A 20,965-nucleotide genomic window follows, 5' to 3' on the forward strand; every position below is an offset into this window, starting at 1 on the left:
GAGATAATTAGAAGGATCAGAATGGGGTGGAGTGCATACGGCAGATATTCTCAGATAATGAATGGCAGCCTACCATTGTCCCTGAAGAAGAAAGTGTATGACAGCTGCATCTTACCGCTACTCACGTATACGGGGCAGAAACTTGGGGGCTCACTAAGAGGGTTCAACTTAAATTGAGAACGACTCAGCGGGCAACGGAACGGAAGATGATAGGTGTAACATTAAGGGACAAGAAAAGAGCGGAGTGGGTCAGAGAACAAACACGTGTTAAGAAAATATTAGTAGAAATTAAGAAGAAGAAATGGACGTGGGCAGGGCATGTAATGCGAAGGCAAGGTAACCGTTGGTCATTAAGGGTAACAGAGTGGATCCCTAGAGAAGGCAAGTGTTGCAGGGGGCGGCAGAAAGTTAGATGGGCAGATGAGATCAAGAAGTTTGCAGGGATAAATTGGTCGCAGTTACCCAGGACCGGGGTAGTTGGAGAAAAATGGGAGAGGCCTTTGCCCTACAGTGGGCGTAGATAAGCTGATGATGATGATGATGATTTTAACCAGACCGGTGCGCCCTGCAAACTTCCACAGGGTCATTAAGGTTTCTTTCACTTCCCTAGAAGGCATTATCCATGCTTGAAGGGACGTGGCATGAGGACGTAGACACCTACGGCGTTCCTCTGACAGTCCGGCACAGTCCCAGAGAAGGTGGTGTATGGTGGGTCGGTCGGCACTGCACAGGGAGCAGGGAGGGGTAGGAGGAGTAACAGGGGTGGTGCTGTAAGGTCTCTTTCTGCCGAAACGTAGGTACCAGGTCCATCGGTCGCGGATGTCAGGAGTGACCGCTGTTCCGGAGCGGGCCTTGTATACAGAAGGACCTGGAGGCCTCGGGGGATGTCCTCGGGCACCGGTGGGTCTGGCTTTGGGGTCGTTTCTTTGAGGTGACGGCGTCGCCTCGTTTTTCGGATACGGCTCTCAACGACTGAGCTGTTGAGGGCAGGTTCGGGAAGCGGGGCGAGCGTCGCATGAGAGTTCTGGGAGGTAGTGACACAGATGCCATGCGATGGGCCGTCTCGTTCCCTTGGTTGAACCTGTGGCCGGGGGTCCATTTCATGAGTATTGTGGTGTCATGTGTTTCGGCGAGGTTGTCGGTGGCTCGTCTAATTGCAACGGAAATGTAGTCATCAGGATCAGGAGAGTGCATTGTGCTGATAACCTCTGCATTGTCAGTATACATGACGGCTTTGGAGGGATTATGCAGAAAACATAATCCCTCTTTAGTAGGGCGGTGGGTCGATTTCCAATTCAGTAGAGAACGTAGTGTACTCTGTCAAGCTTGGGTCGTTGGCATGGTGTATGTCACATGTAAATAGTTCAGATGCTAAGGCGGCGTCAGTGTAGACGGCATATGTACACCCAAGAGCAATAGATTACGGAAGACGAAAGCAGCAAATTTGGATTTCATTCTCTGGCGCACCGCAGCCCGGAGTACTATGTGCCGTAGTTTTCATTACTGCAGTAACTATACGACATCTCGCATGCGCACTGCAGTTTATCGGGCTGCTACCGGAAGAGAGATAACCTCAAATTGCCGTTTTCCTGGTCCGTAGACTTTTGATCGTGGCTGTACCTGGTTCGAGTAGGTGCTAGAAGCCGAATGTCGTGTTTCTTTGATCTCTGTGCCTTTGAGCTCTTTTGTCGACCTTGGTTTGTTATTTATCGGTTGTGTCCATTGCCAAGGCGGGTTCGGGTAGCAGCTGTCTTGGGTAGCTGTCTGGGTAGCTGTCGGAGTCTTCAGAAGGGTCTGCATGAAGGAGTTTACGATGAGATAATATAACTTGAAGGAGTTTAGGGTGTAAATTCGGACTTCCTTTATTTGGGTTTGAGTCAGGCTAAAGCAGGTCCGGCCATATGTTAGCCGGGAAGTTAGAATGGCTCTACCGACGTTCCTGATGAGGGCGGCGCCTGCGCCACCGAATTTCGTACCAATTCTGTGGATAAGTTGGGCTGTGGCATCCCAGCCCTGTCGGACTTGCATGCTTGATTCGTTCTGTGGCGTTGTGTATTTGGCTGATAGGAACACCCAGAAGGCGGATCCAACCTTTAGAGGATACAGGAATCTCTTGATTTTGAAGGTAAAGATGGACTTTTTTTGCCTTTCCCGTTCTTTGCCACCTAAAAGCAGTCCAGTAGACTTTTCCGGTGAGGGATGCAATCCTGCTGCCTGGATGGCATTTTCCAGAACAAAAAGGGGTGCTTGAAGGTCTAGGCACGCTTCCTCAGTGGTAGGATAGTCGTCTCGCTCCGTCCCTGGCACAGCGTGATATCATCCGCATAGACGGTGAGACGCGCGCCGCTGGATTTGTGCCACCTTTCTCGCCACCTTTCTCATGACTAAATTGCCACCAATTGCCACCTTTCTCATGACCAAATTGAAGTAAAGGGGTGATATTATGCAGCCTTGTGGTACCCCGCGGTCATTGTAGTTGGTCTTCAGATGGTCGTTACTAGAGGCCTGAATTTTAGGCATTAAAATATAATATTTTAGGCTCCGAAAATAGCCGGGGAAAACATCGTTCTAGGCCTCCAAAGTCGTAAATATAGGCACCATAAATTTTTACACAAATGCAAATAATTTCACACAAAGAGGTGCGCGTTCCGTACCTATACTACACGAAAACCAATAACGTTGTTGTTGATGATGGCACAAAGATGCCAACAGTTGAACATAGCCGTTCAATTGTCCCATAAAACTGCAGCACCAATGGCGATGCATTGGCCTAATTCCACAGGCACACTGCATACATTCATGTTCAATGACCACTGCCGTTTGCTCGAGCGTCGCATATAGTGAAACACGCACGAATAAAAAATGCTTACAGGAGCCATGAAGAGAAAACACAAGTTTGGTTCATTCGAAAGATTGCCTCGTTAGAACCATAACGACACCACTTATAACGCAAACTTCGCTCAAATAAGCTACATAATTAGGAAAAAAGGAGATGACCATGCGACCCACCAGCTCATTTTCCACAACAGAACCTATGATGTCACTCGAGAATGCTCTGCGATTGGCGGAGGCCGGCAAAAGCAAACGCATGTTAGGCAGGGATTACAGTTTGCATAGCGAGCTAAATGCCCGTCAAACATACTGCACATTCTTTTTATGAGCAAGAACGGTGGAGTAAACGGTTGAAGTTCCTAACGAACACGCAAGCGTGTGCGCCAGTGCGTACGAAACTACCGCCGGCCGAGCTCGACATCTCGCCGTCGCGCAGACGAATTTTCGGGTTCGAGGCTCTTAGGGGCCAACGAACCGTCCCAGCACGCACAGCCGCGACCTTGCTTGGTATCGTAATCCCTTCACAGGAGGTTGGCCGTCATATCGCCAACCAGCAGAGGTAAAAATAGAAACGAGGGGAGTAAGGAACAGCAAGCAGCAACGAGATAGTGACAGTCGTCGCAGTTTCGGAATGGTGTTGGCTTTCTGCTATTGTTAGGAGCTCGTTTCCAGTTTACAACAACTGAAAACTTCAGGTTATTCGAGTATTTTACAATTAAATTTCGTTGCTACGTTTTGAAATGCCCATGTAGTACGGGCAAATCGTCGAGGGAGTGCGACATCCCCGGTGAGGAGATCTCCATTCATGTGCTGCCCAACGACGAACCTCGGCGAAGCAAGTGGCTACGTTTTGTGAACTTTGCAAACGGAGGAGAAAGAGAGCTAAAGGAAGTACGAGTGTGCTCGCTTCATTTCCGAGGAAGTGATTACGGCAGCGACCCTTACGTTAGCTCACTCCTGGGACATGCTGGCGCTCGTCGCCGACTTCGTCAAATCGCCGTAAAAGCGCTCTGACCTTGGGGGAAAAAATGCCGTAAACACCGCGCATTGACGCTCGTATCTTTCTGGTCGAAGCAGAGAGCTCGCGCGAACGGCTTTCCATACACGACACCGGCCAACTGGCATAAGCGATACTGCTACTGAAATTGAACTATTATTAACCGTAATAAAAATACGGCACATACGTACCAGTCTGTATTCGTCCGTCGCGACGGGGCTGACGAGGCAGCGGTGCCGACGGCAGGGCGTTCGTCTGTTGTGGCTATCGCGGAATGGTCGCTTTCCCGTCCACCGCGTATCCCACAACTATTGCCGCTCGTGCACTTAGAAGCATTGAGCGTTCAAGTTGTGTGAGGTTATTAAATGCAAGCCCGAGCTCTTCGGCGAGAGTTTTGTTCTCCGGATCAGGCGATTCCATGACTAGGGCTGCGGGTGCACTAGGTTTTACTAGTATTTTTAAAATGGCCGCCGTCTCGGTCGACTCCTGCGTGCGGGTGCTATATGGAGTCGACATGCTAAGTATCTGTTTCATGGACCGGCTCGTATGACGCCATGGTTCACGTCACGGAATGTGCAATTTTAGCGGGAGATTTAAAATTTTGGCTTAAATTGCGTTATTTCTCAGTGAATAAAGCATCATTTGCTTCCGGGAAAGCGCTTGGGGTACTATGAAACACCTAATCTTTCGAATAAAACAAACTTTTGTTTTCTCTTCGTGGCTCCTTTAAGAGCTGGGAGTTCTGCTCTATAAAAAGCACTACTTTATGTCTCCCTGGCGCAATTTATTTATGGCACAACAAAAACAAACAAATAATAAACGCAAGAACGACAACGATTTACCAAGAGATTAGCATGAGGACCGTAAGGCAAAACTCTGGCAAATTTCTTATATATATATATATATATATATATATATATATATATATATATATATATATATATATATATATATATATATCTGTGTGTATGATATTATCTGAATTATTCAGGCAAGACGTCCCAACAGTGCCATATACACATATACAATTCCCCACGGTTGAAGAGAATTTTTCAAAAGGTTTTTAGCAGCTGAGCAGATTTCTGATGGAAAAGCTTGTTTTAGAGCCCATCGGCAGTGAGAGAACGCCCACTGTTAGAACGATTTTGGCAATGCAGTTAGCAGCCCTTTTCTTGCGTTAAGGGATCGAAATGTGTTCCACAGCTATTTCGTATAGGTGTCTTTATTGAAGCTGTCACAGCATTCCGTCCAACGCAAGAGAGACAATTGTTTTTCGTATTACTTAATTTCTTTATGCTTGAGCCGGGCTCGCTTCAGGTCTCGGAATCGTCTCCTCCACATCGGCGGTAACCACATTTGAAGGAGTTCACGTCCCTTTCTACCAGGGTGTTGGAATGAAACAAAAACCGGGAACGAAAAACGAAAAAAAAAAACGATATTTTTGGCCGGAACGAAAACCAAAACGTAACGATATTTATTATTTCGTTCAGGAGCGAAACCGAAAAAAATTCGTTTCGGGTTTCGGTTTGAGTGGAAATTTCAAGTATTTGACGATTCATTTCAATTGCCCTGTAGCGAGCTGGGAGATTGCCGTCGATTCGCTGAGATGAAGTCGTCTTTCGTCTCGCGGCACCCTCTCTCCATCGGCAGGCTTGGTGCCTCCTTCCATACTCTCTCCGTCTTTGTCGTTAGGCGCAGGGCTGAGCTCCCTGCGTGACCACCGCGCGCGTCCATGGCTGCGACGCAGACGTCGCGGCATTATTTATTTATTTATTTATTTATTTATTTATTTTTAAAATACCCGCATTAGTCCTACGGCATTGTTTAGGTGGTGTGACACAAGAATAGACACGAATATTCTAAAGCACTACATATGAACACGGAGCGCTGCCACGCGCCCTTCCCCCATCAGACCACGACTGCAAGCCCACGTCTCAACTTTAATTGTGGACTAACCGTACGGCCAGCAGAGTACGCAGAAAGAAATTGCGAAGGCCGCCGCCAACCACCCCCCAAGCATGATAGAAGCTCCCTAACCCGAGCAACGGACATCGACTTGCTACTAATTCAGTCTGCAACCTGCGTCAGCCGCAAAGACAGGCCGCCCAGCAAAATAACGCCACCCACCAATTAAGCCGGTCAGCCATCGTTTCAACCCCACCCACTGCTCCTACATCCTTCTCCCCACTCCCGCCACGCAACTACAGCCAGACCTCGGCTCCAAACGCTTCAAACAGAAGTTGCACAGCTAAAGGAGCACCTCGAGGTCGCAACACAACGCGCCACAGCCAGTGAAGGTCGAATCGGCAACTCCTCGTGCGAATGGAACCTCCAGCAAACACAAAAATCCTTACCCCAACAGCTGACAAAAACCCAGACAGTCCTCAAAACCGCGCGCCCCAACACCCATGCCAGATGACCATAGCCACCTACAGAGGTGCTCATATTCCACATGGGAGAACACTTCAAGGCACGCCCCAACACCTTTTAAAGCCCCCAGAAGCCCAAAACACAGCAGTCACCCCCCGAATCACACGAAACGTCATCGATCCTTCAATCCGACAATGAATATCAACGGCAAACGCAACCTCCACCCCCTCACCCTGTGGAAGTGGTACTTCCGCTCTTACCGCAAAAAGCAAAACACATTCACCCACTCCACGCAGCAGTATACGCCTGACCACATCGTGCTGCAGGAAACAGACACTGCACACTTTGCGCGGCAAAACACGCACGTAACCGGTGATGCCTACCGCACCGCCAGCCTATACAAGTGACCGAAACGGCCCAATCCATATTTTACCAAGTGATACCGACTATGCCATCGTAAAAATCATTCCCCCTAGGTAAAATCAAGCTAGTCTATTCGTGCTCACTATCTACAGCACCCACCAATCGCCTTGTCGTAATCGACAAACTCCTAAAAAACACGCTACTATGCACGCGCGGGCACAAATCAATCACCGTTAGAGACTTCAGCGGCCAACACACGCTTTGGGGATATCTAAAAAACACCAAGAATGACAAACACACAAAGCAACACAAAACCAATCACATTTGTACAACATTCCATAAATTTTAACAACAATTGGGAACAGCATGCCCCACACTCCACCACTGACCTAACCTTCACCTAAAACATCAAGCATGTCACCTGGACGCGACTGGACGAGACATCCGGCAGTGACCACCACATCATAAAACTACTAGTCGTACACAAAAGACAGTAATCAACGCCTCAACATAGCCGATTCTTCAACTGGGGAGACTTTCGAAACGACACCCCCGCTGATTCTGTCACTTATCAGGACGACTGGGTCCAATGGTTACTTGTCACGACCCCCAAAACGCATCAAAGTAATCGCATCCGGCCAGTAACGCCAACCTCCTCCGTCTTTGGGAAGCCCGACAGGACCTCTTCCGAACGTGGAAACGTCCGCATCGCACAAATCACGGTAGATGCGCTAAGCAATTCAGCCAGCAAGAACTGGACGTAATTCTTCAGCAAACTCCAAAACAGCAAGCAGCTCGAAGGGTAGCAAACTCCAAGACACCTGATCCGATCCCTACTTAAATCTCCAACGCAGTACTATTTGGAGCGCCTTATACACAGCTACCAGGGTACAGAAATCGATTTAATACAATAGTTTCAGCAACCTCTGGCAACAACCCCAACTCAGACATGGACATGCCTTTCACCGTGGTGGAAACAAAAGCAGCCGTTCTCCAACTAACCTGCCATACAATTCCCGGCAAAATCGCTGACCAAATAAGCTACTGCTCAATTTTGCCTACGTTGCCCATTAAAAAACTATACTCGAATGTTTGAACCCTTCTTGGTAAGCAGAGACCCGATAAAAGCACGCCGATATCACCCTCATCCCCAAGCTCGTCAAACGACTCTACCAAAAACCTCTGCCAAATTTAACTCTCTTCCTAAGTCGGTGAGCCGCTTGAGTTCATGATGCACAACTGAGTCTAACCCCGCATCGAGGAGAACGGGTACTTCCCGCATACGATGTACAGCTTCCACCCCTTCCCATCGACGCAGGACACCCTCCTCCTGCTTAAATACGAAATACTGCGTACACCCGCCTACACCGTATAAGCTTACACCCGCCGGTTGAGACACCGTCAAACGCCCGAGATATTCTGTGCCAGCCAAACAACACCCACACATCCGTGTAACCCCCAGCCCACGAAACCCCCTTAACAACGAAGCACGCCGCAAATCACGGGTCGGCTCACTGGCAAAGAAACACGCGGCCAACCCAACGATGCGTTACACGGACGCTGCCCGCTGCTCCCACGGGCCCGCCCACGCAGTCACGGTGATCGACCACCAGGACAACAAATTCCGGCCACCACGACACGCACCACCTCTACAGACGCCGCTGTAGAAAATTGTCCTAGCAGCCACAATAGGCGACGAATGCATCATGATCATCACAAACTCACGAGACGCATGTCGCAACTACCTGCGCGGCCGCATATCACCCCTCGCCATCATGATTCTGAAGAATGTCCTGCAGACCCCCACATATATCTAGCTTGGGCCTATGGATTGGACACGAGTCCCTCGACGTAAATGAGGCACACACGCCACTTCTCGATCTAGTGCATACCCAGGGCCGTTACGAAAAGAGCCAAAACCCGGAGAAGACCCCCACACCCTATGCATAGACGCTTGCGTCAACCGTTCCATTCACCCCACCGCCACTAGCGTCACTAAATAGAGGCTTTCAGTCACTTAAGCGTAGCTTATTTAGTGACGCTAACCGCCACCTTTTCCGAGCGCACTCCGCCGGCTCCAAACGAACTCCCGCTCCACCCTCCTCCACTCTATCTATCCCACCCAATAATACAGCAGCTGTACCTTCTTAGTGCAGCCCCCCAATAACCACCATCCTTCACAAAAAATCCCCGTCCCAGGTACGAGCAGTCGGTGCGCCGACTGTTCAGTTCGGACCGCTTGACCCAGCGCACGCTGACACGGAGGGCGCGAGCAGCCAGCAAGGACCAGAGCAGCTCAAACTATAGGATGTGCCCTACTATCCTGCCCCGATTCGATCGTGAATAAAAATATTTACCCCCTCTCTCTCTCCCTCCACACACATACATGCAGAGTAAGGAAAGCCAACAACCAATAACGCCGAGGACTCTTTTTTGTGTGAAAATTGGAATTCCGTAATGGTAGGAAAGACAGAAAATTTAGAGGGGGGATACCGGCCGGGTGGGACTGTTGGCTTTCCTTCCTTGCTATGTTCATTCAACGGCTCCCTCTCAATCATTATACAGTGTACAGGAAGAGCACCACAATTTGTACTCGAGCCATCACTAAGATTGTTTGGCCGAAGACCCATTTTTGTACACAAGCCTGTACAATTGCCGATATCGCTAATATCGGTAAGTCTGCGTCTGCGGTAATATCGTATCCATGTCCTCTTCCAAAGGGAAGGAAACAGAGGCACGGACGACCATCATCAGCTAGACTTAGCACTGCCATTCAGACGAACTCGAAGGGACTGTGAAAATTTGTTCGTATTATCACAAATTCGTCTTAGGCGGACGTTTTTTTTTTTTTTTGCCTTGTGCACGCACGTTACAAGAGAGCAGAAGTCTTATTCGTCTTAACGAGAGTGTACTACACACAAACACACACGCGCGCGCGCGCGCGTGTGTGTGTGCGTGCGTGCGTGCGTGCGTGTGCGTGTGTGCGTGTGTGCGCGTGTGTGTGCGTGCGTGCGTGCGTGCGAAGTGTGCGTGTGCGTGTGCGTGTACGTGCGTGCGTGTGCGTGCGTGTGTGTGTGTGTGTGTGTGTGTGTGTGTGTGTGTGTGTGTGTGTGTGTGTGTGTGTGTGTGTGTGTGTGTGTGTGTGTGTGTGTGTGTGTGTGTGTGTGTGTGTGTGTGTGTGTGTGTGTGTGTGTGTGTGTGTGTGTGTGTGTGTGTGTGTGTGTGTGTGTGTGTGTGTGTGTGTGTGTGTGTGTGTGTGTGTGTGTGTGTGTGTGTGTGTGTGTGTGTGTGTACACACATATAATAGTCATACCTTGATGTCACTGTGACACATCTTGGTGTCGAGTCCTGTTTCAGAACAACTACGAGATTAGGGAACGACCCAACAGTGGTACATCTCGGATATCGTTTAGTCAAGGCTTGACTGTGTGCACCTGTTATTCCTGGCCAACGCCTTCAAGCATAAGGGGCACAAAACGTCTGGGAAAGGTAGGAGGGTGTCAGCCTGCCACTGCTGCCGCGTTTAAACGTTCGTTGTTGTGTCGGTCATGAGGCGGTGGTCGAATCGCGTGAGTGCATTTTCACGCATTGTAACAGGACGTAGGGGTCCTTCTCGCAGCCGCAAGGCCCGTCTCCCGGGGAGCCGCTCCCTGCAGCGGACGCCGTGGCGATGGGCGGAGCCTCGTGTCGAGCGCTCGTTCTGCTCCTGGCACTGGTGCAGCCGAGCCTCCAGGGAAAGCTGATCAAGGCGGCCCTTGCTGCAGCGGCCGCCGGTGGCTTCACGCTGTTTCCCATACTGCTGCCCATACCCGTCGAAGAAACGCTCTACTACCCCGTGCACTACTTCCTTCCGCTGCCGTGAGTCACTTCCGGTGCCGCCGGGATGCCTGCAGTTGAGGACGCATCGCATCGTTCTACATGTTTCGCCTGCTATCGCATGGCGTATACAGCGTGGTTCTTGCTGTTGAGTCTCTGTTGTTTCGTTGTGTCTTAGTTTGAATGCCGCGATACCACATTTCCGTGGTTTCGCGCATACTTCAAAGCAATATCTAAATCTGTAAACTCGCTGAATATATGCCTCTGACCCAAAATAATACCAATTTTACTTATCTGAGTGGCAAGGGCTGCTTACAGAGACCCCAAAATAAGAACAAGCTATGAATGGGGGGCAGGTATATTGAGTTTCTCACTTGATTAACATAGTTCTGTAAACAAAATACACTTACAGAAGCGGAACGCTAATATCTAGTGTCGGCGTCGTCTTGCAGCTTCCGCCTCTTCCGACATAAACTTTAGTCTTTTCTAATAATCGTAAATTGTCGCATAACAACCAACGCAGTAAGAGTTCATTTCCCTCGCTGGTAACTTTGTTTTGCTGCCTTCACCGCAGCATACGTATATTGCTGTGAAATACCTTTAAAGGCAAGACTCGGTAATACACGATGAACAGCCATCTTTCCTATAACAGCCAACGCTGAAAAAGAACGTCTGTAAGTTGCTATTTGAGTAAAAGTTCTTCTATCGCTATATGAAAAAGTTCACACGTATAGCAGTAAATGTTATACACGCCTTTTTTCTTGCAGAGATATGTATATGCAGTAGATGTGCTTAATACCAATGTGTCGACCTTTTTACGCTGTGCGACTGTCGAAAGTTTTGGCGAACTGTTTGAAGCTCATGCCTTGTCAGGAAAAAGAAAAGCGCCGAACTCTTGAACGTGTTTTTCGAGCTTCAAATGAACTTATTATATTGTATTAAAATGTATCTTACGTCCTGAAATCCTGGACATCCTTGCACATGCCGAAGAACGCTACCGAAAAGACACAATTCATAGATATAATTTTTTTATTTATACATGTACAACCTCATCAGTTTCTCAGCCTGTAATAAGTCTTGCGTTATATCAAATGTTGCAAGTTTTATGTCTTTTTTTTGAAGAAACCGGTGAGAAGAAACACAGACTATGAAGAAACACATGCCATGAAAGCAGGTAATGCGTGTTTCCACGTACGCAGAACGCCCCCCCCACACACACATACATACATACATACATACATACATACATACATACATACATACATACATACATACATACATACATACATACATACATACATACATACATACATACATACATACATACATACATACATACATACATACGTGCATACAAACAAACAGACAAACAAACGTATTTTCAAAGCCACGTACACGTTTGCTAAGTAAGTACCCAAAGGGGTATTTTATTTTGCTTGCTTTGCGTGTGCAGTGGCTCCGAAAGTAGAGCTATGGCTAATAAGGAGAAGGGTGCGTGCGTGAATGAAACGGGCGAAACGCAGCTCAACTACTAAAGAAAAGGCCTGCCAAATCAACAAGATTTATCTCTTCTGTTCCTCCCCTCTTTTCCTTAAAAGGATGCACGGTCGCAGTCCGGCGCCAACCCCAGTGCTCTTAAACTGCGAGTGAAATCTTCTATGAGAGACTGAAAGGAACTAGCATGCGCTCTCTCGATCAGAGCTACCGGACATTCGGAGAGCCCATGTGTGTCTTTCGGAGTCGAAGGAGCGTGAACCATTTTCCTTCCGAAATCACTGATACAAATCCGCCGAGGTAAAGTTGGGAGATAGACGTTTCTTCATCTATATAAGCATGAAGGAACTGGCTCGAAAGCCGCCGCGGTTCGTTTGTGATGGAGGCGAGAAATAGCAACCGCGTACACAACTTCAGGTGCATGTAGAAGAACTCCTCGTCTTTTAATCTAACTTGTACCCTTCATAACGGTGTAATCCAGCTGCGCTAAATCAGTAATTTGAGTTTGAGGTCGCCATCGGTGCGTTTCCGCGAAGGCTAAACTGGTGTTGCAAAGACTGGGTAGGAAGCACGGAAAACATAAACAAGAAACCTAAACAGCAGGATCGGCTGCAGGACTTCTTGTTAGCACACTCTTCCCTCCTTCCACGACCCCACCAGAACCTCATTGTTAAAAAAATTCAAACTGCTCCGCGTTAAAACCGCGAGTGCGCTAACAGCCTTTCGCGTGTCTGCGCAGGTATGAACAGCAACACCGTTCACATCAGAGAGCTCACAGGGCGCACCACCACCACAATGGGCTCGCCCCGGTCCTTCAAGGGACGCGCAAAGTCGCCCACAAGAGCCACGGGCACGCGAAGAAGCACAGACGTCACGGCTACAGGCGTTGAACACTTATCAGAAGAGCACGTCACCAGGCCAAAACAAAGTGCATTTGCTGCGCGAGCACTGCTTATTTTATTGCAACATTGAACTGCCATGCGTCAATAATGTATCATCCTTTCTAAGACTCCCTAACCACCAAAAAACCCTCTACTAACACTAACCCCAATAATCCTAAACATAATAACCCCAACCCACCATAACCACCTAACCACCAAATGAAAAAAGACCAAAACCTACTGCTATTAAAAGACCCAATTTACAATGCTAACGAAAATGAAGCATGAAGTGCCGTCGTTACAAATATAAACTATCACTCGTTTTTAACGGCAAAAAACACAAATAAACAGGATGTGTGCTAAAATAGTTCCGTTCGTATGCCAAAAGGGACATTTCGTACTTCGGTGTACGTGGACGCGAATAATTGTGGGAACGAAAAGTAAATATGCCATTATGAATACCGTGCTGTCAGACACTGTGCGCTCTGCGAGTAGTGCATAGTAACTTCGCTCTTTGTAATGCGGGAACAGAGCACAAGGCAAATTCGAAGGCTCTTAGCTTTGTGCCGCCTCGTTGTTCCCAGATATGCAGGTAACAACTATCGCACACAGTAGTTTCTCGATAGCAGGAAGAGTCCAGCTTGGCCCGCACGCATGCAGTTTTCCCCTGACTTGGCAGCTGGTGTGCAGAGCCTTTTCTAGCGAAATTGAGCGCCCGGCGTACGCATACCAATGTTGGAAATGAAAGCAGCAGAGGTACCGCGTGCGAGGAAAAAAAAAAAAAAAAAAAAGGTGGGAAGGGCGATGTTGCAAAACAAACAATCATTCCCATCATTCCGCTTTTGTAAAAAGTTCTTTTGATGGAATCTGAAAGAACTGAGACAGGTTTGGGACGAAAACCGGCGCATTCATCGCGGTATGGCAAATGGCTCTGAGACGTGTTTAGGGCGGCTTGGATGTCATTTGTGACGCGTCAGAAGCAGTATGTTTTCGCCGTGCATGTCAACTCTCGCATGAGAGCGGTCGTTGATACACGACATACGGGCCATTTGCTTTATTCTGACGGAGTGAAACGAAAAGCGTGCTGCCTCATTACAGACCTGTGTGATTTCGGGGTGTAAAGCTGACTCAATAAGAAAACTCATCTTCAAGCTGATTTTGCCCGGCTCACGTCTAAGTTGCTTCCGTAACTCTATGAGCAAATGGTCGCTTTTGGGGTGAGGGCGTATAGGTGAACCCACTTCCCTTACAAAAATGGTTATTGAGATTGAATTGAAAGTCAATTGACTTTACTCAGTACATTGTGTTGACAGTCAATTGACTTTGAATAGAAATTTTGTATTGAGTTCTCGTTGAAAATTGGCCGCCGCGTTTCAATTGAAACTCAACGCTGAGTTTCAATTGAAAGTCTATTGACTATAGTCAACGTGTCTGTTGATTTTCAATTGACTTTCTGTTGAGTCTCAATACACTTTTCCTGTTGAGTTCCTGTTGTGACGTGTCAATTGAAAGTCTATTGAGAAAAGTCTGTTGAGTTCCAGTTGAGTCTGTGTTGACTCTCTATTCATTCTCCTGTTGAGTTCCTGTTGAGAAATGTCAAATGAAAACCTACTGAGCATATTCAAGACAGCCCGTTTGATTTCCTGTTAGTTTTTTGTCAAGTTATTTCAACAATTGCATAGTAAAGTTCAGTTAACTGTACTAAATATATACTAAGTCTGCTTCAATATTGCAAAAACATTCTAAAAACTGTCGTCAAGGTGTCCAATGAGCAGGCGAAATAGTGAGGTGTTGCATGGCAAAGCTTGCTTTATTGCTCACGAAAGCATCACGGGAGGGCTGGAGCCTCGCAGGGTCCACTTGCCTACTTGACTGTGTAGCCTGCAAAATACAAGAAACAGACTTGTTTGTTTGCACCAGTCAAGTACGAAATGATGATTGCATCCCTTCTCATTAAGCATGCTGGTTTAAGTACCTGGCTATTTTAAAAGTTACCTGGCTTGTATGTTTGGAAAGCAGGGAGATAGCAGTTCAACAAATGTATAAGCTTTCCTCAGATTTTAATGCCGTAAGCCAAGCTAGCCGCATCAATTAATTCTACAATTGGTAGGGAGTGGAATGCCTTTAGTTGAATGCCTTCCGCATTAAGGCGCCTGAAATCTACAGGAACGACTATGTTTCAAGGCGGCAGGGAGCCAAAAAAATCACCCGCATGGGTCCGTAATCGTGTCTTTCACATCTTTCAGGCCCAAAAGAAATCCAAATAGGCCTATAAAGACTGGTAGAGCCACTACCTGACAGGAGAAACCCCAAACCTGTGCAAAAGCATACCTGTCAACCTGTGGATTTTGTTTTTTGAAATTTTAATGCTTGAAATCTCGTAAAACAAAATTAGAAAATTGTCAACTTGCATGAACTTGTTTACAAAACAAGCCTTGATTAAAAAAAACTAGGATCAGATGGTACTGTAATCTAAAGTTACTACATCAGGCAATCATCGCAAATGGCTTTATGAATGGATGAGCACATAACACTTTGTGCTTACCGACTAGTGGAAAAAAATACATGAACCGTGATGGAAAAAAAACGTGGCAAAAAGAACGTGACAGGAAAAATACATAACTTGAATTTCGCAGTCTTTTACACTCTTGTAACGCTGAAGTATGGTGTGTGCCTTGCAGTACGTTTACCAAACAAGTAGCACTAAGCAGCAGCTTAAAGGGATCATATGAGACATGGGTATATCCACATTTTTGCCTTCATCATAACAATGCCAGAGGGGTATACCAGTATAACAAGGCCGTGTAATGCCAGTTTACACACAAGGAGAACACGAAACAGTTTTGTTTGGTGAGGGGAAAAACATCAGTTTCTGTAAATGAGAAATAATTTAAAAGCTTGTATCCCTTTGCTTGGCGAGATTTTCTATACACTAGCAGCACTAAAACAGTATAGTGATACCGTGCCGACCAATCATTTGGGTAATTCCTAGAGGCAGAACATCTGTCAAAACAGATTGACTAAGCCCTCGCGCAATGCCGGTGTAGCATCAGTCAGTGGCACGTCTGATGCCACATTCAGCCAAAATGTTATTCAGTGATTTTGCTATTACTCACACCACATTCAGCCCAACTTATTCAAAACTGCTCCGAGAAAGGCAGTCAGCAGGTTGTGATTAGAAGCAATGGCAAATTTCAACTTACGCTAGCAAGTCGAGCAAGTGCTTAAGTCAAAACTGGTATTCATCAGTTTGAAAGTTTGACGCCTGTGCATGTTCTAGCGCAAGCTGCCTAGCACCTGTGACAAAAATTGGCAAATGAGAAATTCACGGAAAGATACATGGAGAGAATTGGCACTTAGTGGTAAAAGACTAATATATGACAACAGTGTGCAGTCTGTTTCCAACTACTACTAACGCAGCAGGTTTTTTTCTGCATTGGTTTTAAAGCCAAAGTGTCTGCTTGCCTTTAGGGTGCCGAGGTAACACATCAGACTTGTGTAAAGATGTTTTGGGTTTAAACCCTACCTTCTGCGGATACATAGTCTCTATTTTCCAAAAGCAATCAATGAATTTGTTATATTCTTGGGCATTATTTTTTTAGCTGGGATGAAGTACGGTTTAGGCCACATTTGTCACTGCTCTGCACTCAGGGAACGCTCTTTCTCCAAGCAATCGTTCAAATTAATACGCAAATATATTGCTGGCGGCCAGCACTTTAGCTTGCAAGTATATTTTACCGCCATGTCTCCTAACTGGTTGAACACACTACCCTGTTTGTGACTGGTAGATCTGCCTCTCAGCCTAGCGCTGTCAGGTGTGCTTGCATGGCACAGTATTCGTGCATTTGTTATTGATCCGACAGGCACTTGTTCGATTCAACCTCTTTCATTTTTTTTTTTCATTTTCGTTAACTTCGTTCGTCAAACATTTTATTTATCTTCATCATGGTGTTCTTTCTTTTTTTATGACACTTCGTACTAGGTAATTCATGGCTGCTGCTCCGTTCTGTAGCGGCACTGCATCTGGGATTTTATTCATTCGTCAATTGCCTTCGTTCGTCAAACATTTTATTTATCTTCATCATGGTGTTCTTTCTTTTTTTATGACACTTCGTACTAGGTAATTCATGGCTGCTGCTCCGTTCTGTAGCGGCACTGCATCTGGGATTTTATTCATTCGTCAATTGCCTTCAAAGGTTTTGTTAGATCTTTAGCTTAAGATACATACAAATATAGAACACGCGAAAGCAATACAGCAGCGCGGAAGACAATAAAACACTGATTGATGTCAAAATGTTGTGTGCCGGTACAATAGCCTCCCCCTTCAATTTGTTACACTTACGTACAGTATTTTTGCAAGGCTGAAGTGAAATCATACCCTTTAGGTCGATCTGGAGACGGCGGGAATAAAAACACTGTTCATATACCGACAAATAACCAAGTCGTGAGTATCGCCATTCAGGAAGGTCTGCACAACATTTGTCATGATGAAATGTACAGTGTGCGTCAGGCTTGTCTAGGGCAAGCGAGCGCACGGCTCCGGAGCGTGCTGGCGACATCTGCTGATAACTGCTGGGTTAGAGATAGCTTGCCATTGCGCGTGCGCGGATCTCGGACAGGGTCGGGCCGGTCGTCATTTCGCATGGGCCACTGTTATTTGCAGACGCCACCACCCACGAGGGGCACTGGTCTTCCCCAGTGCCAGCCATGAGCGGTGACAGGCCAGATAGACGCGCCGTTTGACGCGTTTATCGCAGGCAGTTACGTAATCGCATAAAGCAACGAGCGCCAATCTTCTGCATCTCAAGCGCACCAAACGGAAAGCACGCAACAAGAATTCACTGCAGGGATTTCGGTCGAACCTGTTGTGCGATTACGTAAGTCCCTGGGGTGATAATGCACCGCGTCAAATTACGCACTGATCTCCGGCGTCACCGCTCACGGCTGGCACGAAGAAAAGAAGCACCCGTTGCGGGTGGTGGTGTCTCCAAATTTTAGAGGCCAAAGCTGAACGACGACCGGCCAGGGCCTGTCCGAGATCCACGCACGCACAATGGCAAGCTATCTCTAACCCAGCAGCTATCAGCAGATGTCGCCAGCATGCTCCGAAGCCGCGTGCTCGCTTGCCCTTGACAAGCCTGACGCGCACTGCACAGGAGCGCTCGGAAAGAATGAACTTACCTTATAACAACGTCGCTCCCAGCGGGGCTCCCAGCGTGGTGAAATTGACGGATTCCAAAGCGTGGCTAACAGGGATGGTAACACCTCACTTCGCAAGCTTCTTCACCGTACGATCACAGCGCACAAACACAACACGACACACAAAGGATGTTCACCGGCGGTAGAAGAGCGCATACGATGGCTTTTCCTTCAATAAATTCGATGTATCGCCAGCTGCACTGCAATGTCTGACCTTCGATGCTGGTTGAAAAGATTCGCACACGGCACATAAAATCGCCAACAACACGAGGAAAGCTATAAATTTGCACAGAACAGCGAGAACGACCGCACGACCGCACCACGCCGGGCCCCGCACATCCGGGATTGCGACCAAGCGACATTGGCTTGGTTTCAAGTCGGTTTGCGATGGCTATGCCACAGCTACGCATTCTTGTGAAAACTGAGCGTGAAAACATTAACGCGAGATATCAAAAAAACCTACGGCGGCTTGGGAGTCCTATGTTAATATTTACAATAATCTTTTATAGAATTATTACCAACCCCTCTAGCAGCAGTAATAATATTATATTGCAGATAACCGAGCTCCGCCGAGGTCGCAATGTTGGCTGTCAGCGCCACTGGCGGCAGTGGCAACGCCGCGTACTAGACATTCGTGACAGCGCGGTCACTTCAGCTTAGCGTGGGAGGGTGCCAGAGGAACCAAAAGAACTGGTTATCGCCGGGTGTGGAGGTGGATGGCGCGTCTTTTGTTTCCGGGCGCCCGCTTCGGCGAACTGCAGCAGGAGAGAGGACGGAAGAATTCTGGAAAGTCCAATCTTTGAAAACAGCTTCAAAGTTCTTGATCTGCTTGCGGGCGCAAGATATTTGCTAGGCGCTTGTGTTTGAGAAACGTAGTCCGCGGACGTGTTGACATCGTTAGCGAGAGAGCGGTTCGGAGTGTAACAAGCGGCACGCCAGCCCACTTATTTGTTCGGTTTCTCTTTTTTTTTAGTGGCGTGAAGCAGTGTCAGGCTCGTTCTTTCTTTTTGTGACCCTGTGCAGTAAAGATGAGTTGTTAATCAGCGCTTCAGTTTGTCTTTATTCATTGTTTTCTTCGTTTGTTCGTTCGTTCAGTTCGTGTGAGCGGCGGCGCCTTGGACTGGCGTACGGAGTTCTTTTGCAGTGAAAGAACTGTTTTCACCTGTTTTAATAGAGCGTAGATGCGCGTTTGCTCCTTGTGGAATTCTCTGCATTCCACATTGCTGTTCTACTGTTGTTATCATAGACAGTTCACGGTATTCTCAAGGAAAGTTATGTATGACGGGGAATAGAACTCGCGTCCTTGGGCTCAGACCACGGCGGGGTGCGCGAGTGATAACTGGAGTAATGAAGTTCACGAGTGAACGACGATGAGGCCAAGCCTGCGTTCGCTTGTTTTAAAAGTTCGCTGTGTACAAAAATTTAATTGTTCTTTTTTCGAAGTTTAGGGATTTACACCAAAGTTTTGCTGTTTTTTTTTCTGAGTATTTATAGGCACAATTTCGTCACTGGAATATTCTTGTGCGTTTGGGTTTGTGAGATAAGTATTCATTTCTGCAAAACAGCGCTGTTAGTATCGTGCCTCCACAGAAAAACACTGAATCATCGCACTAGGATGCGATGTCACATATGCCTTTTGTAGATGTAGCAGATTGAATCGCGTTTTAAATGTACCTCCTCCCCACCTACCTTCCCGGAACACAAGGTATCACAGCATTGTATGTGTGAAAAGAGGTAGGGGGAGTGACGACTTTTTTTTGTCCCCAGAACTGGGACCCGAGATGTGTAGCCTCCCCCCCCCCCCCCCCCCCCCCCGCCTTTCCGTTTTTTCCCGGCGAGATATGCATGCTTCATGATTCCGCTCCAACTTTCCCGGAAGACTGACTTCGAATATGTCCACTGCCGCTAAAGCGGAAGCTTAGCAGCAGTAGTGGAGATTGCTCACTCATTATGTCAATGCGTGCTAAGGTATAAAGAAGAAAATGCGCTGCTATAGCAAGGAAACGATTCCGCGGGAGTCACGTGCCAGAAGAGATGAGTCACTAGAGTTTTGTCAATGTTTATTTCCATTGTTTTGTGCAAAGCATGTTGCGGCAGTATTTGAGGAAATGCAGTCAAAAATTGTCCAATATAATTGATTTCCCCACTTAGCAGGTATAATTATTATTTGGGCGAAGATGCTGCCAGGCGTTGCGCTGCTGAGCACGAGGTCGCGGGTTCTATTCCCGGCCGCGGCGGCCGCTTTTCTGATGGAGGCGAAAAGCAAAAACGCCCGTGTGTGCGAGATTTCGGCGCACGTTAAAGATCCCCAGGTGGTCAAAATTAATCAGGAGCCCTCCACTACGGCGCGCCTCATCGTCTGCGTTGCGTCAGCGCGTTAAACCCTACAATCAATCAATCAATCGAAGATGCTGCTGGTAAAGGCTACTGGCCTAAGGAGTTTTATCAGCTTTGAAAATTAAGCTCGAACCATAAAACATGGACAAAAAAGAAGGACACTGGTATATATTTAAACAACGTAGCACCAACTAGCTCGACTCTCAATTTTACTTGATTTTTGTCAGTAGAAACTCTATTGAGTTTCAATTAAACGAAGTCATTTGATATTCTGTTGAGTTTTGTCCATTGAAACCTTGTTGACTTTTTATTGAGTGCACTCAATAGAAATGTCAATGTATAATAAAAAAACATAAAAGTAACCTAGTAGTCTTAATTCAGCAGACACAGTGGGCAGCGCTGAAAAAAATAACCCTTCAAAGTGTATGTTTCAGCCTGATGAGTTTTGTCAATTGGTTCTCCAAAGAGTTTCAATAGACTGGTGTCAATTGCTTTTGTATTGCGTTTTCTCAATACAAATCCTTTTGAGTTTCTACTGACACATCTCAATAGCCAATTGAGTTTGAATTAAGTTTCTGTTGATTCAATTAAAACTCAACAGGAAAAGAATTGAAACTCAAAATCCATTTTTGTAAGGGTTTGTTGTGCGCAAAAAAAAAAAAAAGACAACCTTGTA

The 20,965-nt window shown here is 47.0% G+C and overlaps 1 protein-coding gene and 1 long non-coding RNA gene across 2 annotated transcripts in view; one reads left to right on the forward strand and one right to left on the reverse strand.

The window, feature by feature from the left end:
* LOC144171883 (uncharacterized) overlaps window positions 1–13,079 on the forward strand; it is a 65,818-nt gene extending 52,739 nt beyond the window's left edge. The window contains exons 2-3 of the mRNA XM_077700996.1: window positions 10,182–10,420; window positions 12,612–13,079. Of these exons, the coding sequence (XP_077557122.1) occupies window positions 10,182–10,420; window positions 12,612–12,762 (390 nt within the window). The 3' untranslated portion in view covers window positions 12,763–13,079. The remainder of the gene's footprint in view (window positions 1–10,181; window positions 10,421–12,611) is intronic.
* Window positions 13,080–14,539: 1,460 nt separating this feature from the next.
* Window positions 14,540–18,281, reverse strand: LOC144155202 (uncharacterized). The gene is made up of 2 exons (XR_013319523.1): window positions 17,935–18,281; window positions 14,540–14,634 (listed from the first exon to the last, which is right to left on the reverse strand). It is a non-coding gene; the product is annotated as an uncharacterized LOC144155202 (long non-coding RNA).
* Between the last annotated feature and the right edge of the window lie 2,684 nt (window positions 18,282–20,965).

Source organism: Haemaphysalis longicornis, unplaced genomic scaffold, assembly GCF_048455015.1.
Source record: "Haemaphysalis longicornis isolate Haplotype H1 unplaced genomic scaffold, Haemaphysalis longicornis Haplotype H1 scaffold_1, whole genome shotgun sequence".
NCBI lineage: Eukaryota > Metazoa > Arthropoda > Arachnida > Ixodida > Ixodidae > Haemaphysalis > Haemaphysalis longicornis.